General features: G+C 37.8%; 1 protein-coding gene across 1 annotated transcript in view; it reads left to right on the top strand.

Annotated features, from left to right (window-relative positions):
* GRID2 (glutamate ionotropic receptor delta type subunit 2) overlaps positions 1-21,825 on the top strand; it is a 4,699,489-nt gene that overhangs the window by 1,779,584 nt on the left and 2,898,080 nt on the right. Inside the window, exon 3 of the mRNA XM_044061387.1 lies at positions 20,166-20,450. Coding sequence (XP_043917322.1) covers positions 20,166-20,450 — 285 coding nt within the window. The remainder of the gene's footprint in view (positions 1-20,165; positions 20,451-21,825) is intronic.

Genomic DNA, 21,825 nt, shown 5'->3' with positions numbered 1-21,825 from the left:
AAAAAAAACAGAAGTGAGAAAACCAGATATAGCAGTCCATGAAAAGAAGACAAAAGTAGCATCGATCATTTAAATTGCTATACTCAGTGACTACAGTGCCTTACATACAGAGACACAAAGTCATAAAATACCAGAATTTACAGGCAGAAACAAGGGCAATATGGAAGAAGGATACCCAGACAGTTCCAAGAGCAGTAGAAGCAATGGGTCTTATAAAAAAAGAATTTAAAATCATACTTAGATATGTTACTGATACACGTAACTCCATACAACTGCAGAAGTAACTGGGCAAATTGAGGGTGCTGCGTAGAACATTTTTAACTAACATCAAAGACTGAAGCAATTCTAACTTCATGAACTTTAAAAATACTTTGACTTGGAAAGGGGTCCATTCCCATCATGGTATTAAAAACCCAAAAGACTTGGAGAAACTAAAGCATGATTTCTTATATAATTTTTTTATAATTGTTTTCTGGGTGATTTATAGTTACTGCCATCATAGCAGTAACTGTGAGTGCTGCTCGGCTAATTTTCAGAACTCTTAGAATGCCTGTCTAAATGCTTTGTGCCATGCTCCTCTGCCTTGCTTTGCTACACATATGGAAACAACTATAAATCATTCTCTGGCCTTTATGCATGCATATTCATGCATCTCTACTTATTCTGCAGCTCACTACTGGATATGATGTGCCTTCCATGCTGGATGACTGTAATTCTAAATCTGTCACTCAATGAGGACTACTGTTCTTGCCCTGTGTACTGAATTCTTCTTGACTAACTACATACGACTTAGTGTTATAGAAAACATGGCAAAAACTCAGTTTAGCAACAAAATGAAAATTATTCTAGGAAACAAAGTACATATTCATGACCTGGAGAGTTGTATTGAAACACATATCTAACGTGTCATATTCTTGAGTCCTGGCTTACCCTAGAAAAGTACTAGCTCACTGATATGTATACAGTTCTGGTTACTCATTAAATGGTCATGTCGCAATTACTTTTGTTACATACGTCTATCATTTCCCACCTCTTTTATTCATCTGTGTGTTATTTTGTACCAACATCTAACAAACTCTTTATACTTCGTATTAATATGCCAAGATAAAAAGTCTGTCTTCCACTCATTGTAATATTTGTAGAATTTGTAATACATATTTGCATTGGTAATTGAACATAACCTCTACTGCCAACATGATTCTGTATATAATGCACTAGGCTAGCTGTTTCATTTTTCATTCACAACTCCCAAGAAAATGAATTTATCATACTAATAACTGATTTAGTCAATATTTTATACAATATTTAATTTATGCAAACTTTATTAAACAGCATCTCACAGTTTACAACAGTCCTGACTATATTCAAAAACACTTGTTCACATTGATTTTTGCAGAGTATGTTAAATAATCTCTTTATTAAGTACACAGTGGATGAGAAAACAAAAACTGGTAAGCCATGCCTCATATGCCTTTTCTTTATTACATTTTTTTTTTTTTTTTTTTGTAAACAGGAACTAATTATTCCCCAGTGTTTGTCCATTTAATCATTTCTGGGACATAGTAAGGTAATGATTTTACCCAAGTTTATGGCTACTGAAATAGGAAAATGTCAGGTGCCACTTTATCATACTGCAGTAAAATGATGCTGTTGAGATTACAGCCCAGAGGAAGCTTACTGTTTCATGTTACTATATGTTTTCCAGAAAAAAAGACATATTGTCGCAATGCTAGAGTACAAATCCTGCAGAATTGCATTCATATTGACAGTCAGGAAAACATGCATGTGTGGCAGCATACAATTCACAATAGTTGCAGGCCTCGGTTTTGCATGAGTGCACTTCTGTTACAGTATTTTCAGCCATCATCTGTAACAACATTAGTTGTTTGCATGGAATGCTATGCTGATGGTTCTAGTAGTTATTTAATGCACCAGTCTGTTAATGATCCAGGAAAGGTGTGTGATCATTATTTGGTTTATGGCCACCTGATGTATCGTAATTTATCATCCATTGTCTAAAAAAAAAATTCCAAATGTAATCTTTGGCATAGAATCATTCTAATCCTACTGCAAGTTTTTTTCAGAGTCATAATTTGATGTAGCTCTCTGGCTGCTTGTCAATCTGCCACAATAAGGGTTATGCTTCTTATGTAAAACATGATTTATTTGTAAAAAGATGAACATCCAGATATGACGAATGATATGCCATTTGTCAATTCTTCAGTCAGGAGAGACTTTTCGGTCACTAGAAAAACAAATCATAACTGCCATCACAAGAACAAATGTTTGCTTAATATACTGTTCTAAAACTGTATGCATTTTTTTCTTTGTTTAAAGAGATCTGTATCAAGAAATTATATCATCTGCTTTTAAAGAGGATGACATGGCATTTCTTTTCTTACAACATAAGTTATTAAATAAAAAAGGTAGAGAAATCTGAAACTAATGACATTTCATATATATATATATATATATATATATATATATATATATATATATATATGTATGGGTCTAGGACTAATAACGGATGACATGTTTCAACGAAATTGAACTGATCGAGCACACTTCCATAAAAGTGCTTTTTCACCAAAAAAACACTTTCACGAAAGTCTGCAAAAAAAACCCAAAACACAACATTAAAAAAAAAAAAACAGTAAACAAGCTTATACAAGGGGGCAAGCCCCCCCACTTTTATATTATCACTCCAAGATCACACTACAGTGGGGAAAAGAGAATATTCCCTTATCCCCACTGTACCGCAATCTCAGCAACAGCCATTCTGTCTTTTTTTTTTAGCTCACTTTAGCACGAAAGTGTGCTTGCCCATTTTGGTTTTGCTGAAACGAGCTTTCGCTCAACAGTGCTAGACCCATATATATATATATATATATATATATATATATATATATATATATATATATATGTATATATATATTGGTGGAATGAGTAACATAAAGCATATGAATGATTTGGTTTGGTATCTTCCCACTTGGCATTGATGTATACAATAGTGTAATGCCAGAAAGGAAGAAGGCATCACAGGTTCATCCCCATTGTATATATTTTTCTTACTCATAGTAATGCAGAATGCACAGTAATTTCAGTAAAGCAATTCTGTCTGACATGAAGTAATTTTTAGTTTTCTGTCCACATATCACCATCAGCTGCTTGAGTTCATAGATGTTAATGAAGTCTCTTGCCCAGACCCTTAGTCTAGGCTACCCTCCAAATCATCAGGGTATGTATTGTATTTAACCATTTTGAAAATGTATTTTGTAGCATTTCCATTCTTTTATATAATGCCCTTTCACTACAGCTTTGTTTGATCATCCATTATTACAATTTATAATAAATTATCTGAGTGAAAGGTGTGGAATAGCACTTCTGATGCATTAGATGTTATGTCTTGACCTGAGCCCAAAGGTCCCAAAAGAATACTTACACACATAATATGTTTGATAAAATAAAGGTAGCTATGTCAGGGGTTCAAAGCTAAAGCACATGCTTGATCAGTTCTGCAAAGAGCCGGTATTTTTGATGCAAACATCTTTCGACAGAGTAAATACTATTCTGGAACTAGACAGAGAGGCTGAGGAAGTGAATCTGTGAAGGTAAAAAAAAACAATTCTAATGTACCAACCACAGTTGAGAATAACGGCAGCTTAAGTAGAACAAATCACACAGTTTAACATGTTGCTAGAGGAATACAGAATAGTAGGGTAGATGAGATAAAGCAATCAAATGGTTATAGAATGGAATGTTTCAGAGGACAGCTCATGAGAACCTTAAACGTTGCATGTTGATGCTTCAGTTAAGAGAATAATAGAAAAAGAAGGAGCCTTAGTGTTTTTTTACCAGAAGGTTTTTTTTTTTTTTTTTTTTTGGTAAAAAGAAAAGGTTATTGTACTGGAAAAAAGAGAAACAGTAATGGAGAGTAAAATGTTTTGAATGTAGATGAAATTTCAGGTAAGAAAAATTATGACAACTAAGGTAATAGAGAATAAAATGTTTTGAATGCAGAGGAAATTTCAAGTAAGAAAAATGATGACAACTGTGTGTATAAAACATATAGAACAGATAAAGATAAATGGATAAGAAAGTGTTTTGACATATGTAAGAAAGACAAAGATGTTTACAATTTCTATAGCTGTGGAAGAAGCAAGAATGACAAAGTATGTTTCATTAGACATGGAGCTTAGCTAAACTCAAGAGATTGTTTATATATCCATGGCATTACACCCAGGAGAAACGTACAGGAAGCGTGCGTGTAAAGAATGCATGTAGAATGTTAGCTAGATTATGTATGTAAAGGAAGATTAGCAAAGCAGTTGAATGGAGACATGCAAAAGTGGCTCAGATCCCATATGAAGTTGCATATAACATTATTTAAAAAGATTAAAGAAGTAGTCAAGCCGCTAGCATTGTCATTGGTTATGGAGTCTACATTTTACCCTCAGATGAAATAGGCAAAATGTCAGTATATTACATTATATTATACTATAACAGACTATATAATATATTATAATACTATATCACAGTATTATATAACAGTTTGGCAGGTATCACACAAGATTATGGCTATGAGCTATTAATAAGATTTTTCCTGTTGTATGGTTTGATTTTGTTACCGTCAGCTCTGTTACTGTAAGTAGGTCACTTAACCAGACAGTGCTCCCAGACTGGGTCTAAATAATGTCCATGTGGGTGAATGTTCTTCCTCTTTAACAAATACAAATAAAATAAAATGATATGGCATAGATAATGAAATTGAAAGATGGCAGCACCTTCCACATTTTTTACTGGTAGCATACCTTTTAATGACTAAAATGAATGATAGTATTGTGAGTACAGTGTTGCCACTTGTTTTTGAGCATTTAGATTTAAGTCATTTGGAATGCTGTGTTTTATCTTCTGATGCCAGAATAAAGCATCCAAATCTACACAGTCTGTTATCTTTCATCTAGTAAATGACTCTATTGGATTTAAGAAGAATGGATATACGATGATGTAAATAACAAAGACTTATTCCTGTACCAGGTAGCAGTCACAGATAATAGGCTATCAGTCAAGAAAGAAGGGCAATAGTCCTCTAGCAAGCAGCCTGCATATATTTGCAATAATAACTGCATAGTTATTCGCCCCTTATAATAGCATGCATCTTATGCATGTGAAAAAGATTGCCCAATAACAGTAACTGCATTGCTGAGCTCTCATTGTAGCTGAATTAAATAATCTGGGAATACTGAATGGCTAACCTATAATGTAAAAGTATATTAAGTATGAGTAAAACTAGTTTGCTGTTAAACTTGTGATATGTCAGTCCTCATAGCTGTCTGGATAACTTAGAGCTAACTTCACTGTAGTGTAGTTGTTCCACCTTCAAATCACAGTTTCAGTCACTGGCAGTGTTTCAAAAGGATGGAATTATACAGTATAGGCTTAATGCCATGAAGGTACAGCAATTCTCATATGTAAAAATAAATAATTAATCCTACAGTATGAATAAGGATGTCATAGAAACATAAAATCTAAGAATGCAACTCAAAGTGAATGCCCCATGTCAGAGCAGCAAACTTTGACTTGGGTCAGCACAGACGCATACAACCACAGCCCCATACCCACCTAGTACTCCATTCAAAGACAATACAATGCAAGGCACTCTGTGCAAGCCTGCCCCACTGTACACACACTCCACCTAAACCTTATCTGGGCCTATATATGCTCCATTTGACAAATGAAGCACTGAAGATGGTACACAATGGTCAGTATTAATAACAAGGTCTCTATCATATGTAACCACTGTTTGAAGATGTGGTATAGATGCCAATCATTTACTGAGTAGTAATAACAAGGTCTCTATCATGTGTAGCCACTGTTTGAAGATGTGGTATAGATGGCAATCATTCACTGAGTAGTAATAACAAGGTCTCTATCATGTGTAACCACTGTTTGAAGATATGGTATAGATGGCAATCATTCACTGAGTAGTAATAACAAGGTCTCTATCATGTGTAACTACTGTTTGAAGATGTGGTATAGATGCGATCATTCACTGACAGACTTTTGTGAAGAAAAAGTTGTTCAGTGCATCATACTGTGAAAAGGAGCTGACAGTGCTTAAAAGTTGACATAACTGATCTGTATTGGCCACTGACATGTCATGTTGGCCAGTGTGATGTCATGACAGTTTCTAACAATTACTTCTTATTGTAAGGGAGAAACCACCTATATACATGACACTCGGAAAAAGGTTCTTTCCTTGCATGATCTCAGGTATGGCAAAGAAACATATAGGCCAGCAGAAGCGATAGACTATGGGGTCCAGGAGAGGACACTTGTCTACAATTGGAAAACAATATGCTTTCTATCTGGGAATGGTGCACAACTTGTTGCTTAGTTGGGTAGTAGATTTAGGGGTCTCACCCCATATGGGAATAACTTTGTGGGCAGTTCCTGAAAGAGGAATAGGTTCTTAGGTTATTAGGTGAATACTAGGTTAACTGCCCTGTAGGGCCATTTTAAGTGTAACCAATAACCTGGGATCAGAATCAAACCTTGCACCTTGGGTCTATGAGGTGAAGACCTTAACCATTATGAACACCTCTGTTAATGAATCTGGGTCTATATCAGAAGAGTGAAAGTTTACAAGAACGAACGCTCTTCCGATTGAAAATGCCAGACATCGAAACGCTATTTCTGGGGTTGCAGTACAGTGAGGATAGGAATATTTGCCCTTTCCTCACTGTAGTGTGACCGCGGAGTTGGAATATATATTTAGCAGGGGGTTTGGGGGGCGCAGCCTCCCACAACATAAAGTTTGATGTTTGTGATTTTTCGATGTTTGAGCATTCGTTCTTGTGAACTTTCACTCTTCTGATATACTCCCAATGAATCTATATGTACCCGATATTGTAGCCACACACACAAGTTCACTAATATGAAACTTAAAACTCCTACCTGTCTAGTTACACAATCGAGACAACACAGTATTAGCCGCAAGCACCACAAACGTTTAAATAGTAAGCATCACACATCAGCTATCCTTGGCATGAATGTGATGGGACTCTACTCATAAGTGTGGCTGTGCATATCAGAAGGCAAAAATGAAACGAAAATGAACAACATGCATAAAATTTTGTGGGTGGAAAGTTACGCTGTGTTATCATAGTACATGATGCCCAGGAGTGGTGTGTACTATATGATTTGTTATCACATGTACACCTGTCTTAGATGGAATAGGACATTATATGTACTGTATATGGTGTGTGTGTGTGTGTGTGTGTGTGTGTGTGTGTGTGTGTGTGTGTGTGTGTGTGTGTGTGTGTGTGTGTATGTCTAAGTATGTATATGGTGTGTGTGTGTGTGTGTGTGTGTGTGTGTGTGTGTGTGTGTGTGTGTGTGTGTGTATGTCTAAGTATGTATGTGCGTGTTTGTGTGTGTGTGTGTGTGTGTGTGTGTGTGTGTGTGTGTGTGTGTGTGTGTGTGTGTTTGTGTGAAACAAATGAAATATTTTGTACTGTAGGTTTAGAGCTTAAGTTTTATGACAAGCATCAGTGTCATGAGTCTCAAAGTGAGTTACCTTATCCTGTAATACAAGGTTTCATTTGTCTCACACACATACATACAGAGAAGGACACACAATCACACACACAGTATGCATGCACACACTTCACTCTGAGTAGGTCATGTTACCCTCACATTGTCTGTCTAGTGCAGGCACTGTTTTTAGTATAAGAGCTTTATAAATGTGCCACCATACATGAGTGAGCTGCACTGGCCTCAGCACATCAAATATAAGCCCAGTGTGCCACTTTGTACATTGTTGTATTTGTGGGGCATTAGTCATGGAGTGTGCAGCCAATCTGAGGTGCAGATGGGCACTTGCACTCAAGAATGTGTAATGACCATAACGTTTTGAGTTGGGATGTCGACTTCTTTACACTAATGTAACCTTCTTTGCCCGTACTGTGATCTGATGTCTCCTTTTATGCTGCACAGTTCAGGTGTCTACACATAAATGAATAGTAATAAACTTTCTGCATATAGCCCTCCTCAGATTCCTGGCTAAACACTATTTGTGTTGTGCCTAGAATCGACATGCTCCTTAAGAATATTGTATACTTTCTCCTTAGTCATAATATGTTACTGACATGTAGGATGTACTGTTACAACTTCCCAAGTATTGTTACTGATGCCCAATGTCACTGCCCTGTGCTTTGGTCTTGTATACCCCCATCTGCCACTGTTGTGGTACTCATGCAGGTAATTTGGTCCTTTCCTGCAGGACAAAATATTACATTTGTGCTCACCCTTTCGAAGAGTGTGGCTCCTTATTACTGTATGTAGGCTATATAATGCCATACTGCAGTATGCCAATTCATGCATTTTGATCCCCATCTTATCAAGCACCATTTGCTGTTCTGTGCACTTTTCATTCCAATGTGTGCACACTGACCACTAGCAAAAAGATGTGCTATTCCATTTCTGAATCATTAAAGTGACACATAAATTACTGTCAATACTAAGACTTTTTGAATTGCAGATATTTCAAAATTCAGCTTGACATATTGAAAAATGAGGTCATCCTTTAAGCATCAAGTTTACTTTCAACACTTCTCTTAGAAAAAAAAATAAATGATGTTCAATACACCTGGTCCACTTATTGATAGTTTCACGACCAAACCATCTCAAGCATTTGTCTGATAATCTGCTTTAATTTGTTTTCTGAATGTAGAAATGTTTGCAATACACAAAGAACATACAGATAAGGTCTCATCCCTTACTTTCTTTTTTCCCATAAATGAGAGAAAACACAAATTGGTGTGTCAGACAAAATACAATTTCTGATGTAAATTTCACCCATGTGAGCTACTAACATGCCTGCTAAATTTCGTCTAACGTTAGATGGCTTGTATTCCACTCTTACAGTCACTTGCTTGAATCATATGAGCTGGTATGGCAAATGGTCAGCCATAACATCTCAAGGTGTTAGTTGGTGATGTGACTGTTACTTCTTAAATGTACAAGCTTGACTGTTCTGTTCATTAATTAGTACTTAGTGGATGCTACAGTTAAGTAGCCTCCAGGAGAAATAGGAAGAGTGGTTTATCACTGCCATTTAGTGATTGATCTTTGACAGAGGTGTAGCGACCTCAGAGTGTTAATAGTAAAGTAATGGAGGTGTCTCAGAGGTGAAGTCTCCCATTGGAGGGGTGCAAGGGAATTGCTTCCTGTAATAAACAGTCTTTTGCTTGTGTTACGTTTACTTATATTATTATGAGTTTAAGTGCATGTGCTTAGAGCACATATCTCTTCACTAGAACTTGCAATGCCCAACGTCGTTCTGCTGTTGACAATTTATAATGCAATCTTGGAAATCTGAAGGAAGATCCTTTTTCTCAGTAATTAATGTCTGCCTTACACAACTGCTCTGACTTACTGACCATCCAAAACCTTCATTATTTAATGTTTAATCAGACTAGTCCACTCAGAAGATTTTGATATTTTCCTTCTACAGAGAATTTCTTCCTGCATCCCATTTTAAGGAATTCTACTTCGTAGCTCTTGGCCATGTTCTTCTGCATCTTTGCAACAGTTGATACTTTTAAGCCAGATGACCTGACTTTAGTCCTAAAAATGTCTACTTACAAAGTATAAACATTATTATCCATGCTCTGAAGTCTAACAAAAGCTTTTTCTAACCTATGCTTTGCTGTTTTTACATTGTCACAAGGGTGGACTGTGACGGACTTAGAACGTAAGGCAAATCATGGTCCTGCCTTCCACAAATCCCAAACAAAGATCCCAGTTTCAAGTGCTGCGGTTTCTATTTCTAATGCAATGCTACCAAGAGGATGGAAAGTGATCAAAACGAAAATATACTGCAAATATATTTGGATTTTGACACTGTATGTAAATGTCTCATCTCCCAGTCCCCTACTTACACTTATCGAGGGTACCAGAAGTTGTCAGAGATTTGGGATGCATGGCTAGGCTTAAAACGTTCCTACTCGTCATTAGCTTTGTGCACACCTATGAACCTATAAATTCAGTTTTCATTTAGTCACTGGAGAGCTCCTTGAAACACATACAAAGTTGATAGAGCAGGGCTCTACAGGGCTCTCCTCACCCAAAAATGCATGCACCTTATGTAAAATTTTAACACTAAAGTAATACCAAGTTTTAGCATGTTATACTACTGCAATACTTTTGGTGTATGCCAAGTGTTTATGCATACTGCTAAAAATGTACTTCCTAAATGTAGATTAAAACAAATTAAGACAATTTTCTCTAGAATTTCCTACTGCAAGGCTGGGTTCTTTGCTTCTAAGATAAGGATTGCTCTTGTTTGTGTGTCTCTTTATCAAAAAGAGAATATATGCAATGAAAAAGAAATGAACAGAAGCATTTTGGATCATACAGGGAAGTGTACTTAATACAGCAATATAAAGTCATTTTCAAATAGCTAAATCAATATCGATGTACTGGAACAGGGTTGCAGGATATAACCTTCCAACATTTTAAGGCGTAAAAGATTCTAAATCTATATATGACTGAAAATGCAATAAATCTGTGCAGTAATCACTTCAATAACAAATGGCATTTCGAAAAAGATTATTAATAATGCTTTACGGACTGTCAAATGAAAATGCCATTAAAATAATTTTACTAAGGTAAATAGGTTTTGCATTATTATTTAGTGAGGGTGAAAATATTATCTGATGTTACATATCATGCAACAGGTTACATCCATTGACCCGCACATAGTTGTGAAACATTCTGAAGATATACGATGTTACTAGCTATCATCTTTGAAATTTAACTGCAAACATCAACTTATTACTGTAGTATAAATGTAATTTCATAGACTATTTCTTACACGAAGTGTAGACTAACAGGCCCAATAAAACAAAACATTCTACTTTATCACCTCATCAGTTTCTGAAACAGACTGAGTTATTTCATGATCATATCATTGATTTAATCAATTTGGAAGTATATAGAATGTGAAGTCTTGCTCAAATATCAACTGTTGGTTTATAAAAGGAGCTCTTAAGATACGATTTTTGTTTTCATGCTGCAGTAATTACTGCCACTTACGCAGACACAAACAAATTTTCAGTATATCCCAATAAATAATACTTGAGGTCTGCTGTGTGATTTACTAAATGTCTTGTATAATTAAAATTAAGAGGGGAGTTCCCTAACACTATAGTATGTAGTTAGTAGGCATGCAGTCAATGAGGCCATTGAGGAGCCTAACTCAATGTCCCAAGACCTCTAGAACACTATAAAGTTAAGTGACTTATTCAAAGTCACACAGCGGGCAAATGGAGCCAAAGAGAATTAAACCCTGGACTTGAGGAAGCAGCTTATTAACAGCTGAAAGACCTAATCCTACTTATTAACTGTCAGATATTTCATACTCCACACAAACCAGATCCTCATGTACGCCAGGTATCTATTTTGATTGTATTTCTTTTTTTGTAATTTATTTTTCCCATTGACTTCAATGAGCAATTTTATGTAACTATATAGTGAGTTTTATAGGCTTTATGTATCTTACGTAGTTTGTATGAGAGGGTTATCCCTTGTACAGATTTGAATTCTACCTTTGAGGTAAATTTTACATTATCTGTTATTTTTGAATTATACCATTCATTTGATATTTTTTAGTAGTTTAGTGAGGATTATGCTTGTATTTGAGCATTGACATGTAAGACTCTGGAGACAATTGGGGAATTTCTGCTGTGTCTGCACAGGAATTCTTCTATTATGGTAACTCACTGACAGAATCTTTTGCAACCAATCAAGCAGCAATGTATTTGCTTTCTGAATGCATAACTCATTATAACATTCCTTGAATTAAATAATTAGTATGTCCAGCCTTATTACTGGCAGCATGCTAGCATTTTGTTTGTCTGCACAAAGTTGTTTTTAGTATAATAGTATGATCTGTTTGTATAGCTGCACCTTGTTCACTAACGCTATTCATGTAAATGTGTTGTGTGTAGACAGCTCATACTGGTGTCTAATCATTTCTATATAATTGTGCTGTTACTGGTGGATAGAATCACATTAGTGACCCAGGACAGAGTGCTGCCCGCTATATTTTTATCTGTGACTGCATAACTGTCAGCTGTGGTCCCTTCTCACTGAAGTTTTTCCAATTGGCTCAGTACCTGTATATACTAGTAGTTGGTTCAAGGCAGATTTTCCTGCATGCAGTAGCTATTTGCTCAGTTTGTTTTTTGTAATATTTATAATATATCTTTACCATCTCAAAAGTACTTACTCCTCTCTGTACTCTTCTTTTCTAGACCTAACACCACTGTAAGTATTCAACTGCGGTACCACCTTTATCATTCTTATAAGAAAAGCGCAGTCCAGGTCTGAACTGTCTGCAAACAACTAAAGTTAACTTTGAGTATGTGTCTACCTGTTTGAGCCAATATTCATTATCCCCTGGAGAGCACTCTGCTTTGGCTTGTAAGCAGCTCAACCCCCCCCCCCCCCCACACACACACACTCATCTTCCACTTTCTCTCTTATTCCCTTATGTTAGCAAATAGTATCCATAACTGATAAATACTGTGTGTTTGTTAATTTAAACTGAGACCACAGTAGCCTACTGATGCAAGGTTATCCTGTTTTTCCACCTGGAAAAAGGTTAAGAAATGACTTACAGTTTCAGAGCAGTCCTTGGTCAGTTCTGATTGTTTCTTAAACACAAACTTGTCTTTGCTTTGACTCATTAGCAGCAGTACAAAAGAACTCCCTGCTCACACCCTTGTTCTCCCCCTCCCCCTTCCCTGTTTATTACCTTAAGCCAATCCCAAAGTTAATAAATATTACCTGTGGCAGGCACCATTTTTAAAACTACAACCACTCTTTGAGCACCTCATACTCGGCTCTGCCATAGAGCTTATTAAAACTGCCTGAACTGGGGCACAGCTAACTGATAGTTTGTGGAAATACAGGGTACCTACCTGAGTCTCCACATTCACTAACATATGTTCATTTATCAGTTTACTCTGCTACCTGATTGTTTCCAGCCCCCTCATTACTAACAAGGTCTCTACCTGCTTCACTCCCCACCCTGCCCCCTATTCTCTCCCGCCCCCAGTGGTCCTACCTGTATTACACTCACAAACCCCTCACATCTTTCAAATAGCCAACCACGGCAGTAAACCCAACACTACCGCCTCCATCTTCCCACTACTATCACTCCTCCTAGGCTAACATGTATCAGCATACCTTACCTATTCTCACTGCATGCACTCTACTTGCATATCTTACATCCTACCAAAGCTCCATCATCCCCCCACTCAACCACTACCACTGTACTACTACTCACACCACCACTCATGTCTCACCCTCACTCAGCTCCCCTCCCACCAACTCAAGAACCATCCCTATGCACCCCCAACATATTCTACCAACTATATTTCTCAGACATAAAGCATTCCTTCAACTTAACATAGTAACCCTCCCACCATACCTATTAACCACAGAGCACAATCATAAAGTTTCCCTAATAAACAAACACATTCAAAAACTGAGAAAACTAATAAGCTCATGCATATCAAAACTAGCCCTAAGTGGAGACATCCACCCCAACCCTGGCCCTACCATCTCCAACCCCAATCCTCATAAACAGACTAGAAACAACAACTTCTCCCATATCACAGCCAATAGAAAGCCAAGTGACTTCCTTCTACTAAGCCTAAATATTAGAATTATATCCAAGAAAGTCCATGAACTCCATGCCAGCATAGATTTGTACTCCCCAGATATAGGCATCCTGACAGAAACTTGGCTTAAACCTCACATTACCAGTGAGCAAATCCTCCCTACCGGTTACGGCATACTAAGAGTAGACCGGCTAAACAAGAAAGGAGGCGGTGTAGCTATAATATTTAAACAACATCTAAACATCCAGATCTTAAAATCATCAGCGCCACAAACAGGCAATGAAGAAATAATATATACCAACCTCAAAATAAACCAAAACAAAACCATCAGCATAATTGGATGCTACTTCCCACCTGGCCAAAACATCCCTCCACTAGAAAACCTCCTCAGCTAGTCTACCCACCATCCCCCCAAGAAACTATAATGTTTGGTGATTTCAGTATTGACTGGCTATCCTGTTCTGGCAACCATCCAACCCGTCATGTAAGCCTTCATAACTTCACCCAACTAGTCCAGTCACCAACCAGGATAAATAAAAACTCCAGCAGCACTACCCTGGATTGGATACTAGTCAGTAAGAGCCCCCAGTCATATATAACAGGCTGCTTATCAGATAGCCTCAGTGATTAATCCCCAACATTCCTACTCAAAAAATACCTATTCCAAGCTGAACCTGTCATCTACAGTAAAATACGTAAAAAACTAAACTTTAACCCACTCACATTCATCTCATCTCTCAAAGAATGTAACTGGCATCCTCTAAAGTACCTCAGTCTTGATGATACAGTTAAATCTTTTAATACTACCTTCTTCAGCATCCTTAATTACCATGCCCCCATAAGACTTTCCAGAACCAAAGTACAACCCTCTCCATGGATACAGAAAACCACTAAGTCAGAAATGAAAAACAGGGATAAAGCCTGGGAGCACTGGCGCAAAACCAAATCCCCCCCAACTATACAGAAATTCCTAGAACTACGCAGTAGAGTCAAAAAGCTAATAAAATAGGGCAAATTCCAATACTACCAGTCTGCCCTAGACTCCTCCCAACAAAGCCCCAAACAATTCTGGTCCTCCATAAACTCCATCCTCCACCCAGGTAAAGTCAGTACCCTTCCTCCTAACATCCCTCACTCTTCCGAAAATATTGCTACCTCATTCAACACACACTTCACACAAACCATACTATCACTAGCTAAACAACACAAACCCCTCCCCTCCAACTCACACCTTCAACTAGTAATCTCCCCACTGCCTTCTCTTTTTCTCCTGTACCTACCTCCAACATGAAAACCTAAGCCCACCAAATTAGCAGCAGACAACCTCCCAAGTGAATACCTACAAATCGCAACTGATGCTCTGGCCTACCCAGTATCCATCTTGATTAACCGATCTCTGTCAGAAAGTTACGTTCCCACACTATGGAAAGTATCACATATAATTCCCCTCCACAAAGTCGGCCCCTCCACAGAACTAACCAATCATCCCCCCATAGTTATTCTCTCTCCACTTTCCAAAATACTAGAGATATGCATTCACTCTCAGGTTTCAGCCTACCTCCTTACTAACAACCTCCTTTCCAATACTCAGCATGGTTTCCAACCAAACCATACCACCACCACTGCCTTACTCTCCTTTACTAACACTGTTCTTCAGCATAAAAACAATGGCTATCTCTCCTCTGGTACTTTCCTAGACCTATCTAAAGCATTTGACATGGTCCCACATAAACAACTCATCTCTGTCCTCAATAACCTATCCTTCTCTCAGTCAGTCACCAACTGGTTTCAGAGTTACCTGTCTGACCGCAAAAAATCCATTGTATGGCAGAATGACATATCTCCCCAACTACCTGTCTCCATAGGGGTTCCCCAAGGATCCATCCTTGGACCCCTACTCTTATCTAGATTCACCAATAATTTAGCCTCTGCCACCAAACATGGCACACTCATACAATACGCAGATGACTCAACCATCATCTGCTCAGCCTAGTCCCTACCCAAACTGCAAAAAGTCACACAGGAAGCCTTTTCCTCTGTTGAAGCTTAGTTATCCGATGCCCAATTAATACTCAACCCAAACAAAACTAAACTACTCATCTTCCAACCCATCAAACATACTCAAAACAACTCTCACTTTAACATCACAGCGAAAGACAACACCACTATACACCCAACAAAACACACCAAATTGCTAGGAGTGGAAATAGACAATAAACTAAAATTTGACATTCACATATCCATGACCATAAAAAAAGTCCAAAGAAAAGTAGGATTGTTATACAGAAATAAGCAACTTCTCACCAAAGCAGCAAAGATTTCAGTAGCAAATTCCCACCTTATCTCCACCCTACTTTATGCCTCTCCAATATATACCAACATACGGCAATGCAATCTAAATAAGCTAGAGACCTGCTACAACAAAATCGCCAAATTAACCTCAGGGGTATCCTACCGTAGTCACTACTGTCTCTCACTTGCTGAACTGGGCTGGCTTGAACTCCCTCACCTCCTTCAATGGTATCAACTTTCACTCGCCCACAAACTTGTAAACCATCCACTAATGTCCCATCCCTCCAGAATCTACTCCAACCCTATCACACCACCAGACCACTAAGATCCAGCAACAAAAATCACTTTCAGATCACTAAAGCCAGTAACTCTGCTGGTGAAGCACTATTTTCTTGTGCCATAGCCAAATTATAGAACTCCCTCCTACCCACAATTACCTCCATACCATCATGCACCCACTTCAAAACCTTACTAAAAGTGCACCAAAAAAACATGCTGGCTATGCCCTTGCAACTCCACCTCTAATATCACCCACCCCATCCAACCACTACCTTTCTTTCCACCCCACTAACTACCTTGATTATAGCAAGTTCGGATGCTCATAAGCCAAGTACTTATTATACAGCAGGACCTTCTTATTGTAACATTTGTTAATGTCTGTTATGTAGTTCACAGATAAAGATTCTAGTTGTCTACTGATGTACTATGTTCTTCATCTGTAACTATGTTTGTAATTAATTGGTATGTTAATCAAATTGTTAATCGCTATGTAAATCCAATGTAACTACTGTCTGTATATTTTAACTGTGGAGCTTTTCTTCCCGGACCTCCACTGAAAATGGACCTACGTGCAGTCGGACACTCCTAGTCAACAAATGTAAATAAATAAATAGTATGTACTATTACTGAACTGACCAGCACTAGTTAAAGTTTTCATATATTATTCAGGAAATAGCAAATGTACTTACAGATGTGTGACAAATGAAATATCTTGTTTTGGTAAGTTCACTGAACAAATTTCTTTGTGGTGAAGAAACCACAAGTTAAGAAATCGACTTGTCCTCCCCTTTATCCCCATAGGATTTTTTTCTTTTCTTTTTATTAACTTCTTAGTTAATCCCAGGATGCAAAAAACTCCCTTACAAGCCTCAGTAAGAAACTGAGATGCCTCATAAAATCCTCCAAAGCTAGTTACGAAAATAAAATTGCCAAAGATTCCAAAGACAGCCACAAAGCATTCTATAACTATGTCAAGAATCTAAATGGCAATGCTCAGATCTGCTCTGAGCTAAAACAGAATAGCATTAAATATACTGATCCAAAGGATATTGCCAATATCCTGGCAGATCGATTCAGTGCCAACTTCACCCCCCTTTCACCCCCTAAATGGCCCATCTCAATACCGGAAGATTGTCAAATTCCAGTAATAATGGCCACACAGGTACAAAACGCACTCTCTAAAGCCAAGAATACAGCATCCATGGGACCAGATGACATCCCAGGCTGTGTACTACATGAACTACAATATGAACTGGCACCTCACCTAAGTGTCATGTTTAATCATAGCCTCACCTCAGGTTTCGTGCCCACTGAGTGGCACAGAGCTACAGTTATCCCAATCCACAAGGGGGGATCCACCTTGGATCCCGGAAACTACCGTCCCATCAGTCTGACAAGCCTTATCTGCAAGGCCATGGAGCGTATTATCATGGAACTTATAAACAAAGACATTGGCAACCTTCAAACACTGGACCCCACCCAGTTTGGGTTTGTGAAGGACCAATCTTGTCTCCTGAACCTGATTGACTTCTTTGAATCAGTCTCCAGAGCCATGGACAAAGGTAAGGTGGTCCACACAGCCTATCTAGACCTTGCCAAGGCCTTTGACACCATCCCCCACTCTGGAATCATAGATAAACTTACTAAGTTGGGCATTAATCCCTATGTCACCCAATGGGTTGCTAAATGGCTTACTGATAGAACCCATACTGTAAAAGTAGCCGACTCCAAATCCAGCTCCAGACAAGTGACAAGTGGAGTACCTCAGGGTTCAGTCCTGGGGCTGCTCTTGTTTGGCATCTACTTCTCTGAAGTACAGGTCAACATTAAGGGACTCTGGCTAACAAAGTTTGCAGATGACTGCAAACTGGGAGCCATTATTGAATCCCCAAATGATGTGGATACTCTACAAAAGGGCCTTACAGAAACAGATGCTTGGTGCAAGAGCCATGGGCTCAAGCTCAATGCCAAGAAATGTATTGTTATCCCCTTTGGGAAAAAAACATGTATCCATGAATTACCATATAGGTGGCAGTACACTAAACACAGAAAGTGTGATAAGAGACTTAGGGACACAGGTGGACAGTGGTCTCACCTTCGATAACCACATCGCCACAACAGTCAAGAAATCCTTCTATGTGGCACACCTCATCACGAAGGGCTTTTCATCTAGAAAAAAGGAGGTCATTGTCCCATTGTACTCATCCCTCATTAGACCCATTATAGAATACAACGCCCCATTTGGTATGTACCTCTCAAGACATCTGCAACAACTGGAAAGGCCTCAGAAATACCTCACTAAAAGAATCACAGGCCTAAAGCAGATGCCCTACGCTGACCGCCTTAAAAAACTCCAGCTATACTCTGTCGCATATCGTCTACTCAGAGGCGATCTCTGCTTAACATACAAGGCCATGTCAAACCCAGAGCTGTTGGACATGCTACACTTAAAGAAATCCCAATCCCTCAGAGCTATACGCTCCAGGGATCTAAACCTTGTCATCACAATAAACAAAACATGCTGGAGGGATAGGTTCCTGACCCAGAGACTCCCCAGACTCTGGAATAGATTGCCCGCACATGTTAAGCAGAGTGCCTCTTTGGACCTCTTCAAGAGGAACCTTGACGATTGGATGGGAGAAAGGAAATTCACCCCAGGGATCACGTCAATCGCCCTGCTAGACAGGGGTCCAGGAAAGTAAATAATGTGGGAAGAAATAGCCAGGGAATTGTTATGGCTAGGCTTGTATAGGCCCTAGGGCTGATAGCCTAGTACCAACCTATGAACCTATGAACCTATGAACTAAAATGATGGTGATAAAATCTAACACATGCAGACAAAAAATTTAAAAAAATGTATACTTTATATCAAACAATTCTTTTGTATGAAACTAGCTAGAGAATTATTGACTATGTACCGTATAAATAAATCAATTACTAAGTGCTAGCCTATTATATAATTTGGCCTATGTAGTAAGAATACATCAGTTTTTATTTCTTTCTTTGAAGACCAAAAGTTGCTCTGTTGTAGTTCTTTTTTACTTTAAAAATCATCTGTGAATGCTAATGGAGTGGCATGTTGAAAAAAAAAGTTAAAATGTTAACCACAACAAACAAATTCTGATATACATAGAGCTGCATTTGCCCCTTAAATTAAGTGAAATTAAGTAAAAAAAAAAAGGTTTACTATCAAAAAGATGAATGGAGATGCTCTGCAGATGGAAAATCAAAAGACGGATGTTTTATTGTCCGTGTTACTGAGCATTCCATGTTTGAAAGTTCATATCGAACTGGAAGTACTGCTAAGAGATTGTGGTACAGTGCGGTTTGGGAATTCAGTCCTTTCCTCACTGTAGTGCAATCTCTGAATTGGAATATATAGTTAGCAGGGTGTGTGGGGGGATGCAAGGGGGGCTTGCACCCCTACAAAAACTTGATGTGAGGTGTAGGAGTTTCACTTACCTGAGCTCCTATACTGGTATCCCCTGCTCTGTTTGGTGAAAATGTCAAATCTGCTGAATTATAATATTCTATACAGTGGTAGTTATGTGTGCTGCTATTTATGTTGTGTTAACTGAGGTTTCCATAACTATACAGCACTTCATGGTAGCATATATATTTGTAATAGGTGTGTATGTGTGTGTGTGTGTGTGTGTGTGTGTGTGTGTGTGTGTGTGTGTGTGTGTGTGTGTGTGTGTGCGTGTCTCTTTCTTTCTCACTCTCTCTCTCTCTCTATATATATATATATATATATATAAAAATATATATTCCTTCACAGTAAGCATATATAATAGGGTACATATCTGAATACTTGAATCCAGATTTATTAAGCTGTCTGCTGTTTACTTTTTTTGACTTGTAATGCAGTATCTCTCTCTCTCTCTCTCTCTTATTTTTCAGCATGTGAGCTGATGAGCCAGGGCATTCTTGCACTCGTGAGTTCGATTGGCTGTGCATCAGCAGGATCCCTTCAGTCACTGGCTGATGCTATGCACATCCCTCATCTCTTCATTCAGCGGACAACAGCTGGTACCCCAAGAAGTAGCTGTGGTGGCTCCAGGGGTCTTAGGAATGATGACTACACCCTTGCAGTTCGCCCTCCAGTCTACCTCAATGACGTTATTTACAGGGTTGTTCTGGAATATTCCTGGCAAAAATTCATCATCTTCTATGATACTGATTATGGTAATTCAATTTTCTCTAACTCATTTAATCAAATTTTAAATACTTCTCATTTAGGTTCCTTTTGGTTTTGACTGCACAGGCACAAAGCTTATATAAACTGTTATAAGAACTTTACCAAGTATATATATGTATATATACTCATATATCTATATATGTGTGTATTTTTCTTCTTACATAGCAAAAATCTAGTATTATGTGATTTATCTGACTATGTACATAACTGCACTTTATTTTCACATGATCAACAAAGAAAAAATGTACTCAGTAGGAAAATACAAACAACATTGCATGGAATATTAACAGGTATATAAAGAAAACTATAAATTAGTGAAAGTAGTCATGAAAGCTGTTGGTTAATGTAAACATACAAAATAAAGGAGGAGGACATTGACATCAAAGAAATACTAGCAGATGGAGAGAGTCATGTGAGACAAAGCAGAAAATATAGTAGAGTAAAATCCGACTACAACCGATTGTGCAGACATGCACTAATGTTAGAAACTGAACACCAATATAGTAGAAGAAAGGACATGTAGTCAAAGAAATTAAACTGTTGAGCAGGTTAGAGGGAGTAAATCTAAAGTAGGTTTAGAGATTGATACTGTAAATTGATGGATGTATGGAACGATATATGGCTAAATTAATGCAATACAGAGACAAAAAGGTATATCTGCCAAGTTTGGTTCATGGTCTGTGTTCAAGGATTATAACCTGCAATCTATGGAACTGCAAGAAATTAGGTGTAATTACAGGGAGTTATACACTAAAACTGTAACTGCTGTGTTGTGATGTATTCCCTCTTCCCTAGAGTACATAAATCCTAAAACTAGTATAAAAAAGTAGCAGGAGGAACGGGGTGCAAGGTTGCTGCCCTCCTGCAAAAAAATATTTAAATGTGTTACTATCAGCTTTCAAAGCTTCATGTTGTTTGTTTTAAATAACACTTTCATTTCCATAGTCTTGAGGGTCGTAATATTGATCTCAAATGTCCAATACAGAGGCATTTATTTTGGAAAACCAACTCGGAAGGACATACCATAGTCCATTTAAGCATAGTGAATGCCATATTCTGTATAAGCATTTACTGAAATAGACATCAAGTAGAAGAAGTCAGTTGATACTTATTGAAGTCTGATTTTTTAGTTTAGAAACATCATGAATGCACTTTTAGATCTTATTATAAGTTATTCATATGAGATTTAGACAAAGGTTTAAGTATGCCAAAGTAAAAAGAAATATAATGGAAACCCAGATGTTGCAGCTAACACTCTATGATGTCTTCTAATGATATGCCACTCCATTTTTTTTACCCAATTTCTGTCATCTTATACTTTGTAGATAGGACAGAGAAGTCATTGCTTAAATCACACAAGAC

This window comes from Protopterus annectens, chromosome 2.part0 (genome assembly GCF_019279795.1).
Source record: "Protopterus annectens isolate FY-2018-M chromosome 2.part0, PAN1.0, whole genome shotgun sequence".
Lineage (NCBI taxonomy): Eukaryota > Metazoa > Chordata > Ceratodontiformes > Protopteridae > Protopterus > Protopterus annectens.
Note: the sequence above shows the minus strand (reverse complement) of the source record. Positions and strands in the feature narration are given on the sequence as shown.